This window comes from Tetrahymena thermophila (assembly GCF_000189635.1).
Source record: "Tetrahymena thermophila SB210 genomic scaffold scf_8254822, whole genome shotgun sequence".
In the NCBI taxonomy this organism is placed as follows: domain Eukaryota; phylum Ciliophora; class Oligohymenophorea; order Hymenostomatida; family Tetrahymenidae; genus Tetrahymena; species Tetrahymena thermophila.
In genome coordinates this window covers 139,535-158,548 of record NW_002476577.1, presented here as the reverse complement: position 1 = coordinate 158,548, position 19,014 = coordinate 139,535, and the positions used below count along the sequence as shown (strand labels likewise).

The 19,014-nt window shown below is 20.3% G+C and overlaps 6 protein-coding genes across 6 annotated transcripts; 5 read left to right on the top strand and 1 right to left on the bottom strand. All coding sequences in view use genetic code 6, as the record gives it.

Annotated features, from left to right (window-relative positions):
* Positions 1 to 316: 316 nt before the first annotated feature.
* TTHERM_00874770 (translation initiation factor eIF-5A family protein) lies at positions 317 to 7,514 on the bottom strand (the record flags this gene model as incomplete). The annotated part of the gene is made up of 35 exons (XM_971664.2): positions 317 to 398; positions 492 to 566; positions 629 to 718; positions 833 to 922; positions 1,065 to 1,154; positions 1,267 to 1,356; positions 1,470 to 1,559; positions 1,687 to 1,776; positions 1,919 to 2,008; positions 2,112 to 2,201; positions 2,444 to 2,533; positions 2,656 to 2,745; positions 2,903 to 2,992; positions 3,120 to 3,209; positions 3,334 to 3,423; positions 3,553 to 3,642; positions 3,776 to 3,865; positions 3,969 to 4,058; positions 4,201 to 4,290; positions 4,414 to 4,503; positions 4,629 to 4,718; positions 4,767 to 4,856; positions 4,975 to 5,064; positions 5,222 to 5,311; positions 5,440 to 5,529; positions 5,673 to 5,762; positions 5,895 to 5,984; positions 6,058 to 6,147; positions 6,240 to 6,329; positions 6,439 to 6,528; positions 6,581 to 6,652; positions 6,899 to 6,994; positions 7,066 to 7,155; positions 7,369 to 7,418; positions 7,476 to 7,514. The coding sequence occupies 35 exons, from the start codon at positions 7,512 to 7,514 to the stop codon at positions 317 to 319; spliced, it is 3,024 nt and encodes a 1,007-aa protein (XP_976757.2).
* A 1,022-nt stretch (positions 7,515 to 8,536) lies between these two features.
* TTHERM_00874760 (hypothetical protein) lies at positions 8,537 to 10,899 on the top strand (the record flags this gene model as incomplete). Its single annotated transcript, XM_971663.3, has 13 exons — positions 8,537 to 8,704; positions 8,762 to 8,811; positions 8,889 to 8,978; positions 9,154 to 9,243; positions 9,366 to 9,455; positions 9,656 to 9,745; positions 9,814 to 9,891; positions 9,967 to 10,059; positions 10,119 to 10,208; positions 10,277 to 10,366; positions 10,440 to 10,529; positions 10,620 to 10,709; positions 10,809 to 10,899. The coding sequence occupies 13 exons, from the start codon at positions 8,537 to 8,539 to the stop codon at positions 10,897 to 10,899; spliced, it is 1,200 nt and encodes a 399-aa protein (XP_976756.3).
* Positions 10,900 to 13,075: 2,176 nt separating this feature from the next.
* Positions 13,076 to 14,077, top strand: TTHERM_00874750 (papain family cysteine protease; the record flags this gene model as incomplete). The annotated part of the gene is made up of 1 exon (XM_971662.1): positions 13,076 to 14,077. The coding sequence occupies one exon, from the start codon at positions 13,076 to 13,078 to the stop codon at positions 14,075 to 14,077; it is 1,002 nt and encodes a 333-aa protein (XP_976755.1).
* A 489-nt stretch (positions 14,078 to 14,566) lies between these two features.
* Positions 14,567 to 15,199, top strand: TTHERM_000874749 (hypothetical protein; the record flags this gene model as incomplete). Its single annotated transcript, XM_012795300.1, has 1 exon — positions 14,567 to 15,199. The coding sequence occupies one exon, from the start codon at positions 14,567 to 14,569 to the stop codon at positions 15,197 to 15,199; it is 633 nt and encodes a 210-aa protein (XP_012650754.1).
* A 183-nt stretch (positions 15,200 to 15,382) lies between these two features.
* Positions 15,383 to 16,381, top strand: TTHERM_000874748 (papain family cysteine protease; the record flags this gene model as incomplete). The annotated part of the gene is made up of 1 exon (XM_012795299.1): positions 15,383 to 16,381. One exon carries the CDS (start codon positions 15,383 to 15,385, stop codon positions 16,379 to 16,381), a length of 999 nt encoding a protein of 332 aa, XP_012650753.1.
* A 320-nt stretch (positions 16,382 to 16,701) lies between these two features.
* Positions 16,702 to 18,965, top strand: TTHERM_00874740 (papain family cysteine protease; the record flags this gene model as incomplete). Its single annotated transcript, XM_971661.2, has 2 exons — positions 16,702 to 18,041; positions 18,119 to 18,965. Exons 1-2 carry the CDS (start codon positions 16,822 to 16,824, stop codon positions 18,963 to 18,965), a joined length of 2,067 nt encoding a protein of 688 aa, XP_976754.2. The 5' UTR covers positions 16,702 to 16,821.
* Between the last annotated feature and the right edge of the window lie 49 nt (positions 18,966 to 19,014).

The following is a 19,014-nucleotide window of genomic DNA, read 5'->3' as shown; positions in this document are numbered from 1 at the left end:
TTAAAATATAACTAATTTAAGAGACTAAAAGATTAAAAAAGTAAATTAATTTTGTTATTTATTTTTTACAAATGTCTAATAAAGTAGATATAAAAGAAAAATTTTATTATGTAAAGAGCATACATAAAATATTTGTATTTTAGTTTTACTGATAAGTAAATTATGACACTAAATATATTGATTTTCAGAAAACAGTAGTATTAAATAAAAAAATATACAATCATTACATAACTATTATATTCTATCTCTTTTGTTATAAAAAATAAGTACTGTTATTAATAATTAAATAAATACTTAATTATTCATTTTAGTAAATTCAATCTACTTTTAATATAACTAATCTTTTTATTTTTTAAGCTAATCTTTTGATTTCTGATTTTGTTTTTCTTTGCTTAGATCTAATTTTATATATTTAAATTTATATTTTTAGATAAATTAATTGTTTTAGTTACTTATAAATATCTAATTTTAAAAAATGAAAAAGTAATTACGTTGTATAAAGAGTCAATAACTTTATATTTTTACAGTTGATAATATCACAGGATTTTAGAAACTTCTCATTAATACTTAAAAAAATATATTTTAATTATTATCTTAAAAAATTTAAGATTATTATTTTTAAATTTACTCTTAACCAAAAACTAAATGTGAAAGTTGAGAGCATTTACTCAAACCCAATCCAATATTTTATGCTCCTTTATCACCAATTTTGTTATTACTTTTAAAAAATTAGTTCATTCATGTTTTGAGATTTTAATCAAAAATATATTATATTTTCAATTTTTTAAGTTATCAATAAATAAATAAATAAATAAATATAAAATTAATTTACTGAATATATAAAGTGAGACTAGTAAGAAATTTGCAGTTACTAAGTGCTATACTGATAGCAGAAGCTCCATTATCCCCAATATAATTTGAGCTTTTATTATTGAAAATCATGATTAATTAAAAATTAAAGAAATGTGATATACATATGTTAAGTTTATTTAATTCAGTTTGAATAATAAATAAGCTTTTACATAATTAATTATTTTAAACAATAATAAATAAGATAACTTTACTTTATCCAAAATTTTAAATTTGTAAGTTGAGTGCAGTTACTCAAACCTAAACCAATATTTTATGCTCCTTTATAACAGATTTGGTTATTACTTTTTAAAAATTAGTTCATTCATTATTTACATTTGTTTTGAGATTTAAATCAAAAATATATAATAATTTCAATTTTTTTAAGTTATTAATAAATAAAAAAAATTATTTTACACAATAGCAAAATCTAGATAGGTAAGGAATTTACAGTTACCAAATGCTGTACCGATAGTAGAAGCTCCATCATCCCCGATTTAATTTGAACTTTTACAAAATGAAAATCACATTTAATTAAAAATTAAAGATATTTATTTTATAAATTTTAAGTTTATTTTATTCAGTTTGCTTTTACATAATAATAAATAAAATAAATTTACTTTATCCTAAATTCTAAATTTGTAAGTTGATTGCAGTTACTCAAACCTAATCCAATTTTTTATGCTCCTTTATCACCAATATCATTTTACCTTTTCAAATAAAATAAATCAATTTATTAAATATTTTAATTAATTATTTTGAGATCTAAATTAAAATATATAAAATGATTTAAACTTTTTTAAGCTATTAATAAATTAAATTAAAAATTGATTTTACGAAATATTAAAAAGAAGTTTAATAAGCAATTTGCAATTACTAAGTGCTGTACCGATAGCAGAAGCTCCATCATCTCCAATTTTATTTCCACTTTTATAATTCAAAATCAAGTTTAATAAAAAATTAAAAACATTTAATATATATTTTAAGTTTAAATAAAAAGATTTTACATAATTAATTATTTTAAATAGTAATAAATAAATAAATAAATAAATAAATAAAATAAATTTACTTTATCCAAAATTTTAAATTTGAAAGTTGAGTGCAGTTACTCAAACCTAATCCAATATTTTATGCTCCTTTATCACCAATTTTATTTCTCCTTTTCAAATAATACAAATCAATTTATTAACTATTTTAATTGTTTTGAAATTGAAATCAAAATATATAGAATGATTAAAACTTTTTTAAGAAATTGATTTTACGAAATATTAAAACGAAGATTAGTAAGCAATTTGCAATTACTAAGCGCTGTGCCAATAGCAGAAGCTCCATCATCTCCAATTTAATTTTCACTTTTATAATTGAAAATCATGTTTAATTAAAAATTAAAGACATTTAATTTTTTTTTTAAGTTTATTTAATTTAAGTTAAATGAAAAACTTTTACTAAATTAATTATTTTAAATAATAACAAATATTGTAAATCCCAAATTCCCCCCCCCCACCCCCCCCTAATACATTTATCAAAAATTACAAATAAAGAAATAGGGGGGGGGGGGGGGATTTGGAATTTGCATTAAATAAAATAAATTTACTTAATCCAAAATTTTAAATTTGAAAGTTGAGTGCAGTTACTCAAACCTAATCCAATATTTTATGCTCCTTTATCACTGATTTTATTTTCTCTTTTCAAATATCAAAAATAAATAAATTTATTAACTTTTTAAATTATTTTTAAATTTATCAAAATATATAAAATGATTAAAACTTTTTAAGTTATGAATAAATAAATATAAAATTAATTTACATAATAATAAAAATGAGACTAGTAAGCAATTTACAATTACTAAGTGCTGCACCGATAGCAGAAGCTCCATCATCTCCAATTTGATTTGAGCTTTTATAATTGAAAATAAAATTTAATTAAAAATTAAATACATTTAATAAATATTTTAAATTTACTTAATTTAAGTTTAAATAAAAAGCTTTTACATAATTAATTAATAAATTATTTGAAATAATAATAAATAAATAAATAAAATAAATAAATTTACTGTATGACAAATTTTAAATTTGTAAGTTGAGTGCAGTTACTCAAACCTAATCCAATATTTTATGCTCCTTTAACACCGATTTTATTCTGCCTTTTCAAATAACATAAATAAATAAATTTATTAACTATTTTAATTAATTGTTTTGACATCTAAATAAAAACCAAAATAAAAATTTAAACATTTTTAGGTTATAAATTAATAAAAAAAATTATTTTACGCAATACAAAAAGCGAGATTAGTAAGAAATTTAAAATTAGCAAGTGCTATACCGATAGTAGAAGCACCATCATCTCCAATTTAATTTGAACTTTTATAAAGGAAAATCAGGTTTAATTATAATTAAATATATTTATTTTATAAATTTTAAGTTTATTTAATTCAGTTTGAGTAATAAATAAGCTTTTACATAATAATAAATAAAATATATTTACTTTATCCATAATTATAAATTTGTAAGTTGAGTGCAGTTACTCAAACCTAATCCAATATTTTATGCTCCTTTATCACCAATTTTATTTTCCCTATTCAAATAAAATAAATCAATCAATTTATTAAATTTTTTAATTAATTATTTTGACATCTAAATCAAAATATATATAATAATTAAAAATTGTTAAGTTATCAATAAATAAATAAAAAAATTATTTTACGTAATATTAAAATAAAGATTAGTAAGTAATTTGCAATTACTAATTGCTGTACCGATGACAGAAGCTCCATCATCTCCAATTTAATTTTCTCTTTTATCAGTTAAAATTATGATTAATTACAAATTAATGACATTTATTTTAAAAATTTTAAGTTTATTTAGTTCTGTTTTAATAAAAAGCTTTTATATTATTATTTTAAAGAGTATTAAATAATAAAAATTACCCTATGATAAATTCTAAATTTGTAAGTTAAGTGCAGTTACTCAAACCTAATCCTATATTTTATGCTCCTTTATCACCAATATCATTTTCGCTTTTCAAATAACATAAATCAGTTTATTAATTAATTATTTAGACATTTAAATCAAAATATATACTATAATTTAAACATTTAAAAAAAAAATATATTATTTTACTAACTATGAAAAACGAGATCAGTAAGGAATTTACAGTTACCAAGTGCTGTACCAATAGTAGAAGCTCCATCATCTCCAAATTAATTTGAGCTTTAATAAATGAAAATAAAATTTAATTAAAAATTAAAGACATTTATTTTATAAATTTTAAGATTATTTAATTCAGCTTGAATAATAAATATGCTTCTACATAATTTATTATTTTAAATTATAATAAATAAAATAACTTTACTCTATCCAAAACTCTAAATTTATAAGTTGAGTGCAGTTACTCAAACCTAATCCAATATTATATGCTCCTTTATCGCCGATTTTATTATACCTTTTCAAATATCATAAAAAAATAAATTTATTAATTTTTTAAATTATTTTTAAATTTATCAAAATATATAAAATGATTAAAACTTTTTTAAGTTATAAATAAATAAAAATAAAATTAATTTACATTATACTAAAACTGAGACTAGTAAGTAATTTGCAATTACTAAGTGCTGCACTGATAGCAGAAACTCCATCATCTCCAATTTAATTTGAGCTTTTTTTATTGAAAATAATGTTTAATTAAAAATTAAAGACATTTAATATATATTATAATTTAAGTTTGAAAAAAAACATTTATATAATATATTATTTTAAATAATAATAAATAAATAAATTTACTCTATCTAAAATTCTAAATTTGTAAGTTGAGTGTAGTTACTGAAACCTAATCCAATATTTTATGCTCCTTTGTCACCGATTTTATTTTCCCTTTTCAAAAAATATAAATCAATTTAAATAAAAAAATATTTATTTTACGAAAAATTCAAATCTAGATTAGTAAGGAATTTGCAGTTAGCAAGTGCTGTACTTATAGCAGAAGCTCCATCATCCCCAATTTAATTCTAGCTTTTTATAAATTAAAATCGCGTTTAATTAAAAAAAAGGACATCAAAATATTTTAAATTAAAATAATTCAGGTTGAATAAATAATTTTGTCATAATTTTTAAAAAATAATAAATTCACCATATCCAAATTTTTAAGTTTGTTAGTTGAATGCAATTACTCAAGCCTAATCCAATATCTTATGCTCCTTAATCTCCAATTTTATTTCCACTTTTCATATAAAATAAACTAATTATTTAAATATATTTTGGAATTTAATTCAAAATAGAAAACATAATTAAACATTTTAAGTTATCTATGAATAAACAAAAAATTAATTTGACTAAATATTATTTAATTTTTTAGTAATAAAAAAAATGATATTTACTCCATTCCAATATCTAAATTCGTAAGTTGGTTACATTTACTTAAGCCTAAACCAATGCTTAATGCTCCTTTATCACCGATTTTGTTTTACCTTTTCAAACAAAGTAAATCAAATTATTAATTAGTTAATTAATTAATTAATATTTTCAATAATCTCAAAAATAAATATTTAGTTAACTTTTTTTAATCAAAGTTAGAAAATAAATTAATTAAAATTACCTTAGACAAAATTTTAAATTAATAAGTAACTGTAAGTTACTTAATGCAGTTCCAAAAGAATATGATCCTTCATCCCCAATTTAATTGTTACTTTCATTATAGAAAATCATATGTTAATAAATTAATTAACTTGCTAATTTAAAATTTTTAAATAATAAATACCAAAAATATAAAAAATATTGACTAACTAACTAACATCTTTTAGTTTTTAAAAAATGAAAAATCAAAATTACTCAAGCACAAATTTTGAATTCATAAGTAATTTACAGGTACTTAGTGCTACAAAAATAGCAGTTGCTCCTTCCTCTCCAATTTAATTGTTGCTAATAAGAGATAGAATTGTATATAAATACAAATTAATGACAACTTAAAAAATAGTAAGGATTAAAAATTAAAAATTTTATTAAATTGTCTACAATTAATTTAAATTTATTAAAAAAATTAAAATTAGTTACGAGAGGTTAATATCTAGATCAGTCAACATTCTACAGCGATCTAATGCTTTACTAATAGAAAATGCACCTTCTTTTCCAAATAAATTTGCACTTTTAAAAATTTTTATTTACAATTAGGTATAAAATTATTTACATAAAAAAATTTTAATTTAATAAAATTTACGCTGTGTTTAAAGTTAAAGCTGTGAGTTTATCACAACTGCTAATACCTTCTGCAATGCTCGATATGCCTCTTTCACCCAATTTATTATCCCTTTCAAAATAAATATTTTAATAAATAATTGCTATTTGAAACAAAGCAATAAATATAAATGAATATGTTTAAAATAATTAAAATAATATTACCAAAGCTACAGATTTAAGTTAGTAAGTGTTTTGCATCTACATAATACTGTATAAATCCAAATTGTACCTTCATCTCCAATTTAATTTCCACTTTTATTATAAATTAAAATTTAATACAATACAGTACAAATTATGAAAAATTTTAATGAGTTTTCAGCTATTTACTTAATTATAAATAAATTAAAAAAAGAATAAATACTCTAAATTTAATTGTAAACTGTTAAGATTAATTAGATTGCTCATAGTTTCTTCTAATAGAATATTTCCTTATGCTTAAATTTCTTATAATCTTTAAAATTTAACAATAATTCGATATCAATCAATCAATAATTCAATTTTACCTAGGCTTCTTAATAGTTGATCCGTTAAAAATATGCTTGAAAAATAAAATTTGAGCATATATTTAATCATTGCTATTTAAATAAAATAAAATTATCTCATTTTTAATTTATTTATATTTTTAAATTAGAAAAAAGATATAGATGGATAGATTAATTAATATTTTATTTAGCATAATTTAAAAAGTAAGGTTCAAACTTTTAGCTTTTTTAAATGGTAGAAATAAATAAAGAAATAACTATGGTTTTAGATAATATTATAATTTATTAAACAATTTGTTGGTAATATTAAAGATTTATTAACATACACATTATATTTACCTCATATTATTAGCACCAACTAAATTCCTTATTTATCTTTAATTAATAAAGTCTGCATATTATTTATTTATTTTATCATCTGAAATAGTTTCCTTACTAAATGTTTTATTAAGAGCAAAAAAAAATGATTAATTATGAAATTAAAGAAAATAAAGTGAAATTATTACTTAAGATTTAATATTAAAGATTCTAATTTTTCACATTATCCTAAAGAAGTGTTAAGCTAAGCAATTTATTCATTACTAAGATTACAATTTCTATTTATTTTATAAATAGTAACAAAAGAATTTAATTTAAGAATAAATTAATTATTGAATGAAAAATATTAAATTAATTTTATTAATTCTTAATTTTGTAAATTCATAAAAATAGAAAAAGTTTGTTTTAAAATATTTTGAATTAAAAAAAATATTGTTTTTAAAAATTTATATTTAAATATGAATGAATAAATTTTTATAAGTAATTCTTACTTTAACTGTAAGTCAATAAGAGTTAGAGCTTTCAAGCTTGATCTCATTAACTATTTATTTAAAAAAAATATTTTATAATATTAAATAAAAGTAATAAGGATAGATACATCTTCTAGATTAATAAAAGAGTTATTCTGTTACTTCATTTTTTTATTTTTATTTGCCTTTAAAATTTTTTGATTATTAATTTATTAATTAATTAATTAATTAATTATTATTATCTGAAATTACCTTTCTATCCTAATTTATATTAAAGACACATGATATGCTTTAGCTTTCTCACTGTTTTCCTTTCATTCTTATCTGTTTTTCTGATGAAATAAAAAATAATTAAGTATTTTCTATTTTAATATCTAATTTAGATATTATCTAATAAATTCTTACTTCTTACCTCATATTTACTTTGAGCTTTAATTAATTAATTGTTAAGGAAAGAGATGGATGAATGAATGAATAAAATAATATAAATTTATTATAAAAAATAAAACAATCTTCAAAATGCATTAATAAATAAAAAAATTACTTAATCTATTTAAAAAATTTAATATTCTACCTTTTGAAGAAATTAATATTGCTTACTAGCATTTATTAATGATCTAAAGAATTTTATTGAGATAAATTTATCTAAATTATATATTTGTTAATTACATTGCTGTCAATTACAATTTTTTGTAAAATTTTTGATTCATAACTTATCAGAATTTTGATGAAGGTAAAATCTAATTTGATCTCAAAAAGGAATGATTTTTGCTTTTTTAAAAAACATTTGATTAAATTTGCAATTTTTTTAATCAAACAAGCAAACAAAAGTGCTTCTAAATTAAATCAAGCAAGCAAACAAGCACTATCTATTTATTTGAAATATTTATGTATGAATAAAAATATTTCCATTTTTTATTTGATTCACTAATTGTTAACAAAAATAAATATAAAATTTTTCATAAAGATACTAAAATATAATTTTTATAAATTATTTCTAAATTATCAAAATTAGAATAAATTTAAATAAATCAACATTTAATAAAGCTAATTTATTTTAAATTGCGCTGAACAACCATTTATTGGTAATTTTGCGCACAATTTTTTTAACTTAGTTCGGGGGGGATGAAGTATATAGGCGACTCCATTAATTTAAATAAAAATAATAAGTGATCAAAAAAATAAAAATATGCAATAAGTAAATATATTAGGTCTTAATTAATTAGGATTTAGGGTATATAGTAAAGTGATATTAATTAATAAAAAAATAAGTAATTAATTAATTATTGTCTTTAGATAATAAAAAAAAAATAAAATGATTTAGAAATAAAAATAGAAATATAATTAAATAGAAGAAGTAACTAAATTAACTATATTTATTTTAAATAAAAATTATTAACTTAAAATTAAAAAGTTTATTAACTCTTCATTGATTGATCATGTTGATCTTACTCTCAATTTCATGTATATGCTGCATTCATATCAATAAATATATTTTAGTACATTATACTTAAAATCTTCCCTCACCTTATAACTAATAGGTTCAATAATATTAATGATGAAAAAATTTGTGAGATAGGAAGCTCAATATAATAATGCTCAAATCTAGAAGTTTTACTTCTCAAAATTGAGTAAGAATCTTTATTTTTTTGTAGTTAATAACCCTACTAATTTATTAATTTTACAAATTAGTTTTTTAAATTACATAAAATCACATTCTTAATTTGATTTGATCATGAACAAACAAACAAATCAAGAGCTTAAAATTTTATTACAAAAATAAATTAAATTTTTATATTATAATAGATATAATAAGATTAGCTTAAAAGGAGCATCTGAATTAGGAATTTGTTTATCAAAATGCAAAAAAATAAAATCTTTGATTGTAGATCTAGAGTGAATTTTTTTCTAATATTTATTGAAATTTAGACTTTATTTTATCAAATTAGTTATAAATTTACTAATTAGTTTTGTTAAAAAATATATTTATTTATTCAATTAATTTTTAAATATTTAAGAAACAATAAAATAGGAGTTCAGGGTATTTCTAATTTTATTGCTAATCTTCAAAGCTTAGATTATTTATCTTTTTTGCAGCTTAATCTCTTGTATGAAAAATTAAAATAATTTATCTATTTACAAATAAAAGAAATTTTTTATTAAAACATATGAATAAGATATTTTTATAAATCAGTACTAAAAAAACTAAAAATATTCTGGCACTAAAAAAAAAAATTTTAAATAAATAAATAATTAATTATTTTTTTTTTTAATTCGATTTTACTAACTTTTGTGTTATATAAAAAAGGAAAAGTAATATTGGTGATTAAGGGCTATATAATTTAGCATAAAATTTAGTGAAATTTCATAGTCTAAATACTTTAATACTTAATCTTGAGTATATTTTTTATCATATTTAAAAAGCTAATAATATTGAGAATTCAATTTTATTCTATAATATTTTAGTGACAGTAAAATATCTAATTATGGAATTTCTGGATTCCAAAATCTAATCAATATTTACAAAATAATCTTAAGACTAAAGTAAAAATAATAAAAAATTTATTTTTGAAAAAAGGTTATTTTAACTTAGATTTATTTGTTAATTAATTTTAATAGTAATAACACTATTGGAAGCAATAATAAAGTAGAACTGTTACCATCAACTTTCTCCAACTGTGAAAATCTGAAATATATCTAACTTGGTATTAAGTAATCAATATATTTAATATAAATAAAAGTAATTTCAAAAATAATTACTTTCATTTTAGACACAATAGTATTTTTGATGAGGGCTTATTAGGGCTAGGCCATGCTTTAGCTAATTGTGTTAATCTCCGTACTTTAGATATAGATTTATCGTAAATATTAAATACCTCATCTTAAGCTTCAATTTTTATAACTAATAAATCTTTTATAACCTTTAAAGCCTAAATCAAATATCCGATGCAGGTCTAACTGGTTTCAGCAATCTTTTGGCAAAATGCCATAATATTTCCACTTTCAATTTAAATTTGACGTAAACTAACTACTTTTATTTCACTTTCAACTTTCAGAAGACTTTATCAAATTAATTACTTTTATCATTTAAGATAAAATAATTTAGTGGGATAAGGAGTATCTAACTTAGGTTTAGCTTTAGAAAAAATGAGTTTTATTTAAAACTTAGAAATTTTTTTAGGGTAAATTTATTAATTATTTTTTTACTAATTTAATATTTATATTTAAATTATCTTTTAATAGCATTAAAATCATTACATTTTATAATAAAGGTCGAACAATATTAATAATTAAGCCTTACTATAATTTTGCAATTCTTTACGTAAATGCAAACAGCTCCTAAGTTTATAACTTGATCTATCGTAAAGTTCTTTACATATTATTTTAGTTTATAAAACAATTAAAGATGAATTTTTTTTTTATTTTAATCAATTTATTAATCATTTTATTTAAAAATTAAGATACAATGACCATGAAAGAGAATCAGATTTTAAATCAGAACTTTTTAAAATAAAGAAATTAATTAAATTTAGGCTTTTTTTTAATTATTGAATAATCAAAATATAACTAAAATTCTACCATAATTTTAATTCAAAATTATATGTAAAAAAGTTTTACTATTTCAAATATTTTTTCTAAAACTATTTGAAAATGAATATTTAAAATAAATTTCGAATTATAAGATATTAGAAAGAGTTATGGTATTTTATATTCATATGAAAATTAAAAATAATAAACTCATAAAAAATATTACTTTTGTTTGTTTGTTTATTTATTTATTTGTTTATTTGTTTGTTTAATATTTATTTAAAAATATAAAACAAGGAATAAGTGATATTATTTAATTTAATATAAAAATTTTTGTACAAATGTATCTATTAATACCTAAAAAATTCAGTTAAGTCATTAATATAAAATAATTAGAAGAAACCAAGCAAAATTTTAATAAATAAAATTTTATATTTTAACTTTCTTTTTAAAATATGTATTTAAATTTATTTTATAATGAGCTTTTTATTATCTAATTGATAATTTATGCAATATTTCACTTTTATAGTTTGTGATTTTAAACATCCATATTTGAATTAAATTAGATATTTTTAAGAAAAAAATATTTCTGTTGCTTTGAGTAATATATAAGCTATTAAATATAAGAAAGATTTTGGAAGTAATTACATTTATTATTTAATTAGAGAAAGATATTCGCTAAACAGTGATTCAAGCATATCTTTAATTAATTTCTAAAAACCAGTAAAACTAATAAAGTAAGAATTTTTAATTAATTAATTAATTTAGCCTGAATTTATTCATAGTTAGTCATTTAAAATGTAAGGTTATCCAAAAACACTCTATTAAAAACAAAATCAAAATATTTAAATCTGTATTCATTAAAATAGAATTTTATATTAAAATATGAATGAAAAAATACTGATTTAATTTTTGATGGTTTGTTTCTATATTTTAAAATTTGATGAGTTCAAAGACATTCAATTAAAAACGAAAGTAAAATATTTAAATTTCTATTCATTAAAATAAAATTTTGTATTAAAGCGTGAAGTAAAATATGACAGCAACAAATTAAATTTAATCATCATATTTGGTGATAGTGGCTTTAATAATGTAATAAAATAACAAAAATTTAGTTTGTTTTGACATTTAAAGATGTGTATTTTTTTAATTAAATCCAACTTTTAAAAAAAATAATTTAAATAAAAATTAATATTTAATTTGCTTTTTGATATATTGATAAAAATAAAATTTTTTTTTATATGTTTGTTTCTAAAGCTTTGGTTCTTTTTTTAAAATTCAGATATTGAAGAGAAAAATATGTAAAAATGCTTTTAAAAACAATCATAATGAATTAGATCTAATTAATAGTGGAAAAATAAATAATTAATAACGTATTTGACTTTTTTCTGATATTTTATTTTTTTCTGAATTAAGTTCTGTCAAATATACAAATTAAACCAGTAACTTGCTTTTTATTACCATAATTTACCTATTTGAGCAAACTCTTTTCAAGTGTTAACAACTTTTTAGGCTCAAAGTAAATAATTAACTTTTAACGTCAATTAAATTATTTTTCGCTATAAATTACAAGAAAAACACTTGAATTTAAATCAAATTATTAATGACCATCTTCCTTGATAAAAATACTACAAACAAATAAAAAACTAAAATGCTAAAAATTGACAGTGTTAACTAACTATGATCAATCAATAAAATGATTATAAAAATATATTTTATCTTAGTTCTTTGTTAATTATATATTTTTAAATACTTCATTTTAAAGAAATAGAGGATAATATTTCTAATAAAATCTGTTAAATTTCTATTTGTAGTTAATTTCTAGTAACTCTATTGATAAGCTAATTAATTAATTACCTCTTTTTTAAATCAAGTAATTTTCTTCTTTTAGCAAAATAATGGAAAATTTGTGCGCTATTTTAAATTTTTTTTGCATTAATCTAGCATGTTCTTGCTCATAATAAATCTTTACTAATTCCAAGATAGTAGATACTTTCTTCTCTATTTGTACAGATTGACCTAAATATATGAGATATTTTTTCATAAAAATGAATTAAAAAGCAAAAATTAATACCAAATTGTTATTTTATCTTGCAATTATTTATTAACCATTAAAAATTAGATTTAAATGTAGCTATTTCTTTATCATTTATCTATAAACAAATAATAAAAAATAAATCAAACAATCTAAATAAAAAATATGATGAAAAACAAATTAATTGTTTTAGCTTTACTTGCTATCTTCAGTTACTAAGTTTGCTGCTAAATACATGTTGAAACTTTGCATGAATTCAATAAATGGTCTGCAAAACACAATAAAGTATTTGATCCTGAATAGCTTAAATATAGGTTATCTATTTTCGCTGAAAATTATAAAAAAATCAAGGAGCACAACTATAACTCTTCTAATACCTTTTAACTTGGACTAAATGAATATGCTCATATGACTTCCTAAGAATTTGCTGAAGTCTTTCTTACTCCTTCAATTTCTAAAAGCTAATAAAAATAACCCAAACCAAAACCTTAGCCTTAACCACACCCTAACAATAGCACTAATACTACTGTAACAATTACTCCTATTGATTGGAGAAATAAAGGAGCTGTAACTAGTGTGAAGAGATAAGGTAAATGTGGGTCATGCTGGAGTTTCTCTGCTGCAGGTCTTATGGAAGCATTTTAATACTTTAAGACTGGTAATTTGATTGATCTTTCTGAATAATAGCTTGTTGACTGCGACAATTCATCTTTTGATAAATCCTACTACTCTAATGGATGTAACGGAGGTTATCCATAGGAAGCTGTTGAATATGCATCTAAATATGGTATTGTTCCATTAACTGATTATCCATATGTTAAATAATAACAACCATGTGCAATAAAATCACCAACAACTAACGGTTACTACCCAAAAGGTGTTAAATTTTTAGATGGCACCGCCAAAGGTATCTTGTAAGGTTTAAAAAGCTCTCCTGTCTCTGTCTTAGTAGATGCAAGTAATTGGCATTTATATTAATCAGGAATTTTTAATAATTGCTAAAATCCTAATATAAATCATGCTGTTTTGGCTGTCGGAAACGATGAATAAGGAAATTACATCATTAAAAACTCATGGGGTACAACCTGGGGTGTAAATGGATATATGATTCTTTAAGCTGGTGAAACTTGCGCTGTTGACTATCTACCAATCACAGTATAATTGTGAATGACTTAAATTATATATTAAAATAAATTAGAATATTAAGATTTACATTAAATATTTAGTACATTATATATACCTATCTTTATACCTTTTTTACATTTTTAGAAATTATTTTTTTAAATTTGATAATATTTCATAGAATTTTGTATTAAAATATGAAGTAAAATATGGCCGCAACAAGTTAAATTTAATAATCATAGTTGGTGATTGTGATTTTTAATAATATAATAAAATAGCAAAAATTTAGTTTTATTTTAACATTTAAAGATGTTTATTTTTATAATTAAATCTTAGTTTTAAAAAATATATTTCAAATAAAAATTAATATTTAACTTGTTTTTGATATATTGATAAATTTAAAATATTTTTTTATAAGTTTATTTCTAAAGTTTAGATTGTTTTTTTTAAATTCAGATATTGTAGAGAAAAAGATATAAAAATGCTTTAAAAAACAAACATAATGAATTAGATTTGAATAAGAGTGGAAAAATAATGAATAATGTATTTGATTTTTTTCTGAATTAAGTTCTGTTAAATATAAAAATTAAACCAGTAATTTGCTTTTTATAACCTAATTTATCTATTTAAGCAAACTCTCTTTCAAGTGTTAACAAATTTTTAGGCTCAAAGTAATTAATTAAATTTTAGCGTCAATTAAATTATTTTTAGCCATAAATTACAAGAAAAACACTTGAATTTAAATCCAATTATTAATAGCCATCTTCCTTTATAAAAATACTACAAAGAAATAAAAAACCAAAATGCTAAAAATTTACTGTGTTAACTAATCAGCATCAATCAATAAAATTATTATAAACTCATTTTTTATCTTAGTTTTTCTTAAAAATATGCTATTAAGTGCTTTATCACTTTTAAAGAAATAGAGGATAATATTTCAAATAAAATCTGTTAAAATTCTATTAGTAGTTAATTTCTAGTAACTCTATTGATAAGTTAATTAATTAATTACCTCTTTTTTAAATTAAGTCATTTTCTTCTTTTAGTCAAAATAGAAAATAAGTGAGCTATTTTAGTTAATATACTTAAATCTAACATATGCTAGCTCGTAGTAAATCTTTAACAATGCTGAGGGCAAATACTTTCTTCTCTATTTGTACTAATTGACCTAAATATATGAGATATTTTTTCATAATAATGAATTAAAAAACAAAAACTAATGCCAAATTGTTATTTTATCTTGTAATTATTTATTAACTATTAAAAATTAAATTTAAATGTATCTATTTCTTTATCATTTATCTATAAACAAATAATAAAAAATAAATCAAACAATCTAAATAAAAAAATATGATGAAAAACAAATTAATTGTTTTAGCTTTACTTGCTATCTTCAGTTACTAAGTTTGCTGCTAAATACATGTTGAAACTTTGCATGAATTCAATAAATGGTCTGCAAAACACAATAAAGTATTTGATCCTGAATAGCTTAAATATAGGTTATCTATTTTCGCTGAAAATTATAAAAAAATCAAGGAGCACAACTATAACTCTTCCAATACCTTTTAACTTGGACTAAATGAATATGCTCATATGACTTCCTAAGAATTTGCTGAAGTCTTTCTTACTCCTTCAATTTCTAAAAGCTAATAAAAATAACCCAAACCAAAACCTTAGCCTTAACCACACCCTAACAATAGCACTAATACTACTGTAACAATTACTCCTATTGATTGGAGAAATAAAGGAGCTGTAACTAGTGTGAAGAGATAAGGTAAATGTGGTTCATGCTGGAGTTTCTCTGCTGCAGGTCTTATGGAAGCATTTTAATACTTTAAGACTGGTAATTTGATTGATCTTTCTGAATAATAGCTTGTTGATTGTGACAATTCATCTTTTGATAAATCCTACTACTCTAATGGATGTAATGGAGGTTATCCATAGGAAGCCGTTGAATATGCATCTAAATATGGTATTGTTCCATTAACTGATTATCCATATGTTAAATAATAATAACCATGTGCAATAAAATCACCAACAACTAACGGTTACTACCCAAAAGGTGTTAAATTTTTAGATCGTTCAGCCCATGGTATCTTGTAAGGTTTAAAAAGCTCTCCTGTCTCTGTCTTAGTAGATGCAAGTAATTGGCATTTATATTAATCAGGAATTTTTAATAATTGCTAAAATCTTATTAACCACGCTGTTTTGGCTATCGGAAACGATGAATAAGGAAATTACATCATTAAAAACTCATGGGGTACAACCTGGGGTGTAAATGGATACATGATTCTTTAAGCTGGTGAAACTTGTGCTGTTGACTATCTACCAATCACAGTATAATTGTGAATGGCTTAAATTATATATTAAAATAAATTAGAATATTAAGATTTACATTAAATATTTAGTACATTATATATACCTATCCTTATACTTTTTTTACATTTTTAAAATTATTTTTTTAAATTTGATAACATTTCTTATTAAAATAGCAAATTGATATAATACCGATTTTTTAATTTTGGCAAATAGTAATAATCTATATTCAATTACTTACCTACCCTATTAGGAATTCCACCTAAATTTTAAAAAATGTATGCTTTTTTTGCAAGAATTATTAACCTCAAATAGGATCACTTAAAGTTTAAAAAAATAATCAAATATTTAGTCAAGGATATGAACCAAATGAATTAAAAAAGATTATTATTTAAAAATTTTTAGTAAGCTTTAATTAATTTAAAAAACGTTCAAACTACTTTATAAGATAGACTAGTGTTAAATTAGAATAAATGAGCAATATTATAAAAGTATTTGACATATTTTCAATGCCTTTTGCATTCAATTTAAAGGAAAAGGAATATAAAAGAAAGACATTAGTTGGAGGCATTATTTCTTTAGTTATTATTTCGATATCAGCTATTTATTTTGGCTACTTATGCTATCTTTATTTTAATAATTACATTAATCCAACTATTAATGAAACCTACCAAACAATTGATTACGACTTTTCTATGCCTATAAGTAATAATTAAATGGCTTTTTAAATCTTTATGTCAAATGGCTAGACCCTCGATTAATACTAGCAAACAGCTGGTGTGACTTATGCAATTCCTTTGGTAAATTATGTGTTTCCTGATTTTAATAATAACTCATAGTTAAAATAAACTCCTTTAAATATTATCAAATGCTCAGATGTTTCCTTAAATGGATTTTATTGCTTTGATTTTACTCCTATAAGTAACAATTAGAATCAAATGAATATAGGTTTTGATAAAAATTAAATTGGAAACTACAGATTTGAAATTAGCATCGCTTTATGTAACACTTAGCAGTTTATTTCTACTTATAATTGTGCAAATACTGCATAAATTTAAAGCGATTTTTTAAAAATAACAAATAAACTAACGCTAAAATTGACCACATAGAAATACAACACACAAACATAGCTTTATTAACAATTTACTAAAAAGGAACAAATATCAATCCAAGATACTTTAACAAATATTTTAAAAATTAATTTTTTAAAAACAAATTCTACCATCTAGTAGGGTTTTATTACTTAAAATAATCAATATCAAAATTATATATCTGATTATAATAAAGAAAATCTATACTTTACCTAATCTGCAGTTTAGTAGCAAAACAAAAACAATTTGAATTTGGTATCAATAATACAAATTTAAATTGGCAGCTATGAGTTAAAATAGAATATTCAATACCCATAATTCACATACATTCTTGCTTAATTTATGAGTGCATTTAATGTTATACTTGTTCTTGGAATTATTGCCTAAATTTCAGCTCAAAGCGAAATTATTTAAGACTTTGCAGAAATTTAATTTAAGTTTAACTTTAAGCACAATGCATGGAAATATTTAATATCTAAAAATGAGGGTAAAATTTAAGATGCATCCTTATCATAAAATTTAACAAAATTGCATTTTTAAATTTAAAATCTATCATTTAGGCAATATTTAGATAAATATTTAAATTTAAGCTTCTTTAAAAGGTAAAAATTAATTGCTTTATTTCTACTTTTATTATTAAACCTAATTGAATTTTTCAAATTTATTTATAAAAAATTAGGACAAAGCTATTATTAATGAATAAATTATTTGATAAAGGAGTTACTAAAAATCCATAAGAAAAGGTATTCTAAAAATTAATAGAGCAAGCTTCATAGCAGTTTAGTATTGTTGATCTTTAAAAAGAGTTAATGTAAATGAAAATAATTTTAAAATTACTTCTCTCACCTGAATAATATGCAGCTATTCAATTATGTGGTTACTTATTTAAAAATGAAAATCAAGATTTCAATCATGATTAATCAAATTAAAGATTAACAAACAATGAAAAGTAAAATTAATGTAATCATTTGAAACAAGACATAAAATAACAACAATAATAATAAGACAAGATAGTAAAAGAGTTACTAAGTTAGGAAGATATCAAAAATGAGCTGGTTAAACTGAAAGCTATTTAATAGCCGTAAGTTTAATTCGAGAATAAAGAAAAATAAGATTAAAAATCTTTATCAAAATAAGAAAATGGGTTTATATCAAACTAAATTATATAAGAAGACATTTTAAATGAAAGAAAAGAAATTAATTAAATAGAAAGTAATAAACTTTCTTTAAAGCTGCAAGATAAAGTTTATAAGAATAGTATCATTTATAAATAGAAGCAGGAATCACAAATCACTGATGATTATAATATCAATATCGATGATAATAAAATTGAATAGAGAAGTGAAAGTAGAATTGATAATCACTTAGAAATTATTGAATAGATAAATAATAATATGGAATAATTCTAAATATTCATCGAAAAGTTTTTAGATCAAAGAAACACAAAATCTGAAATAGATAAGAGAATTTTAAGTTGTATGGCAGGTATCCATAACTAAATTATAAATAAGCACCAATTGTTTTGAAAAATTAAACTGTAAAAATAACTTAAATTATTCTTTAAGATAAAAATTG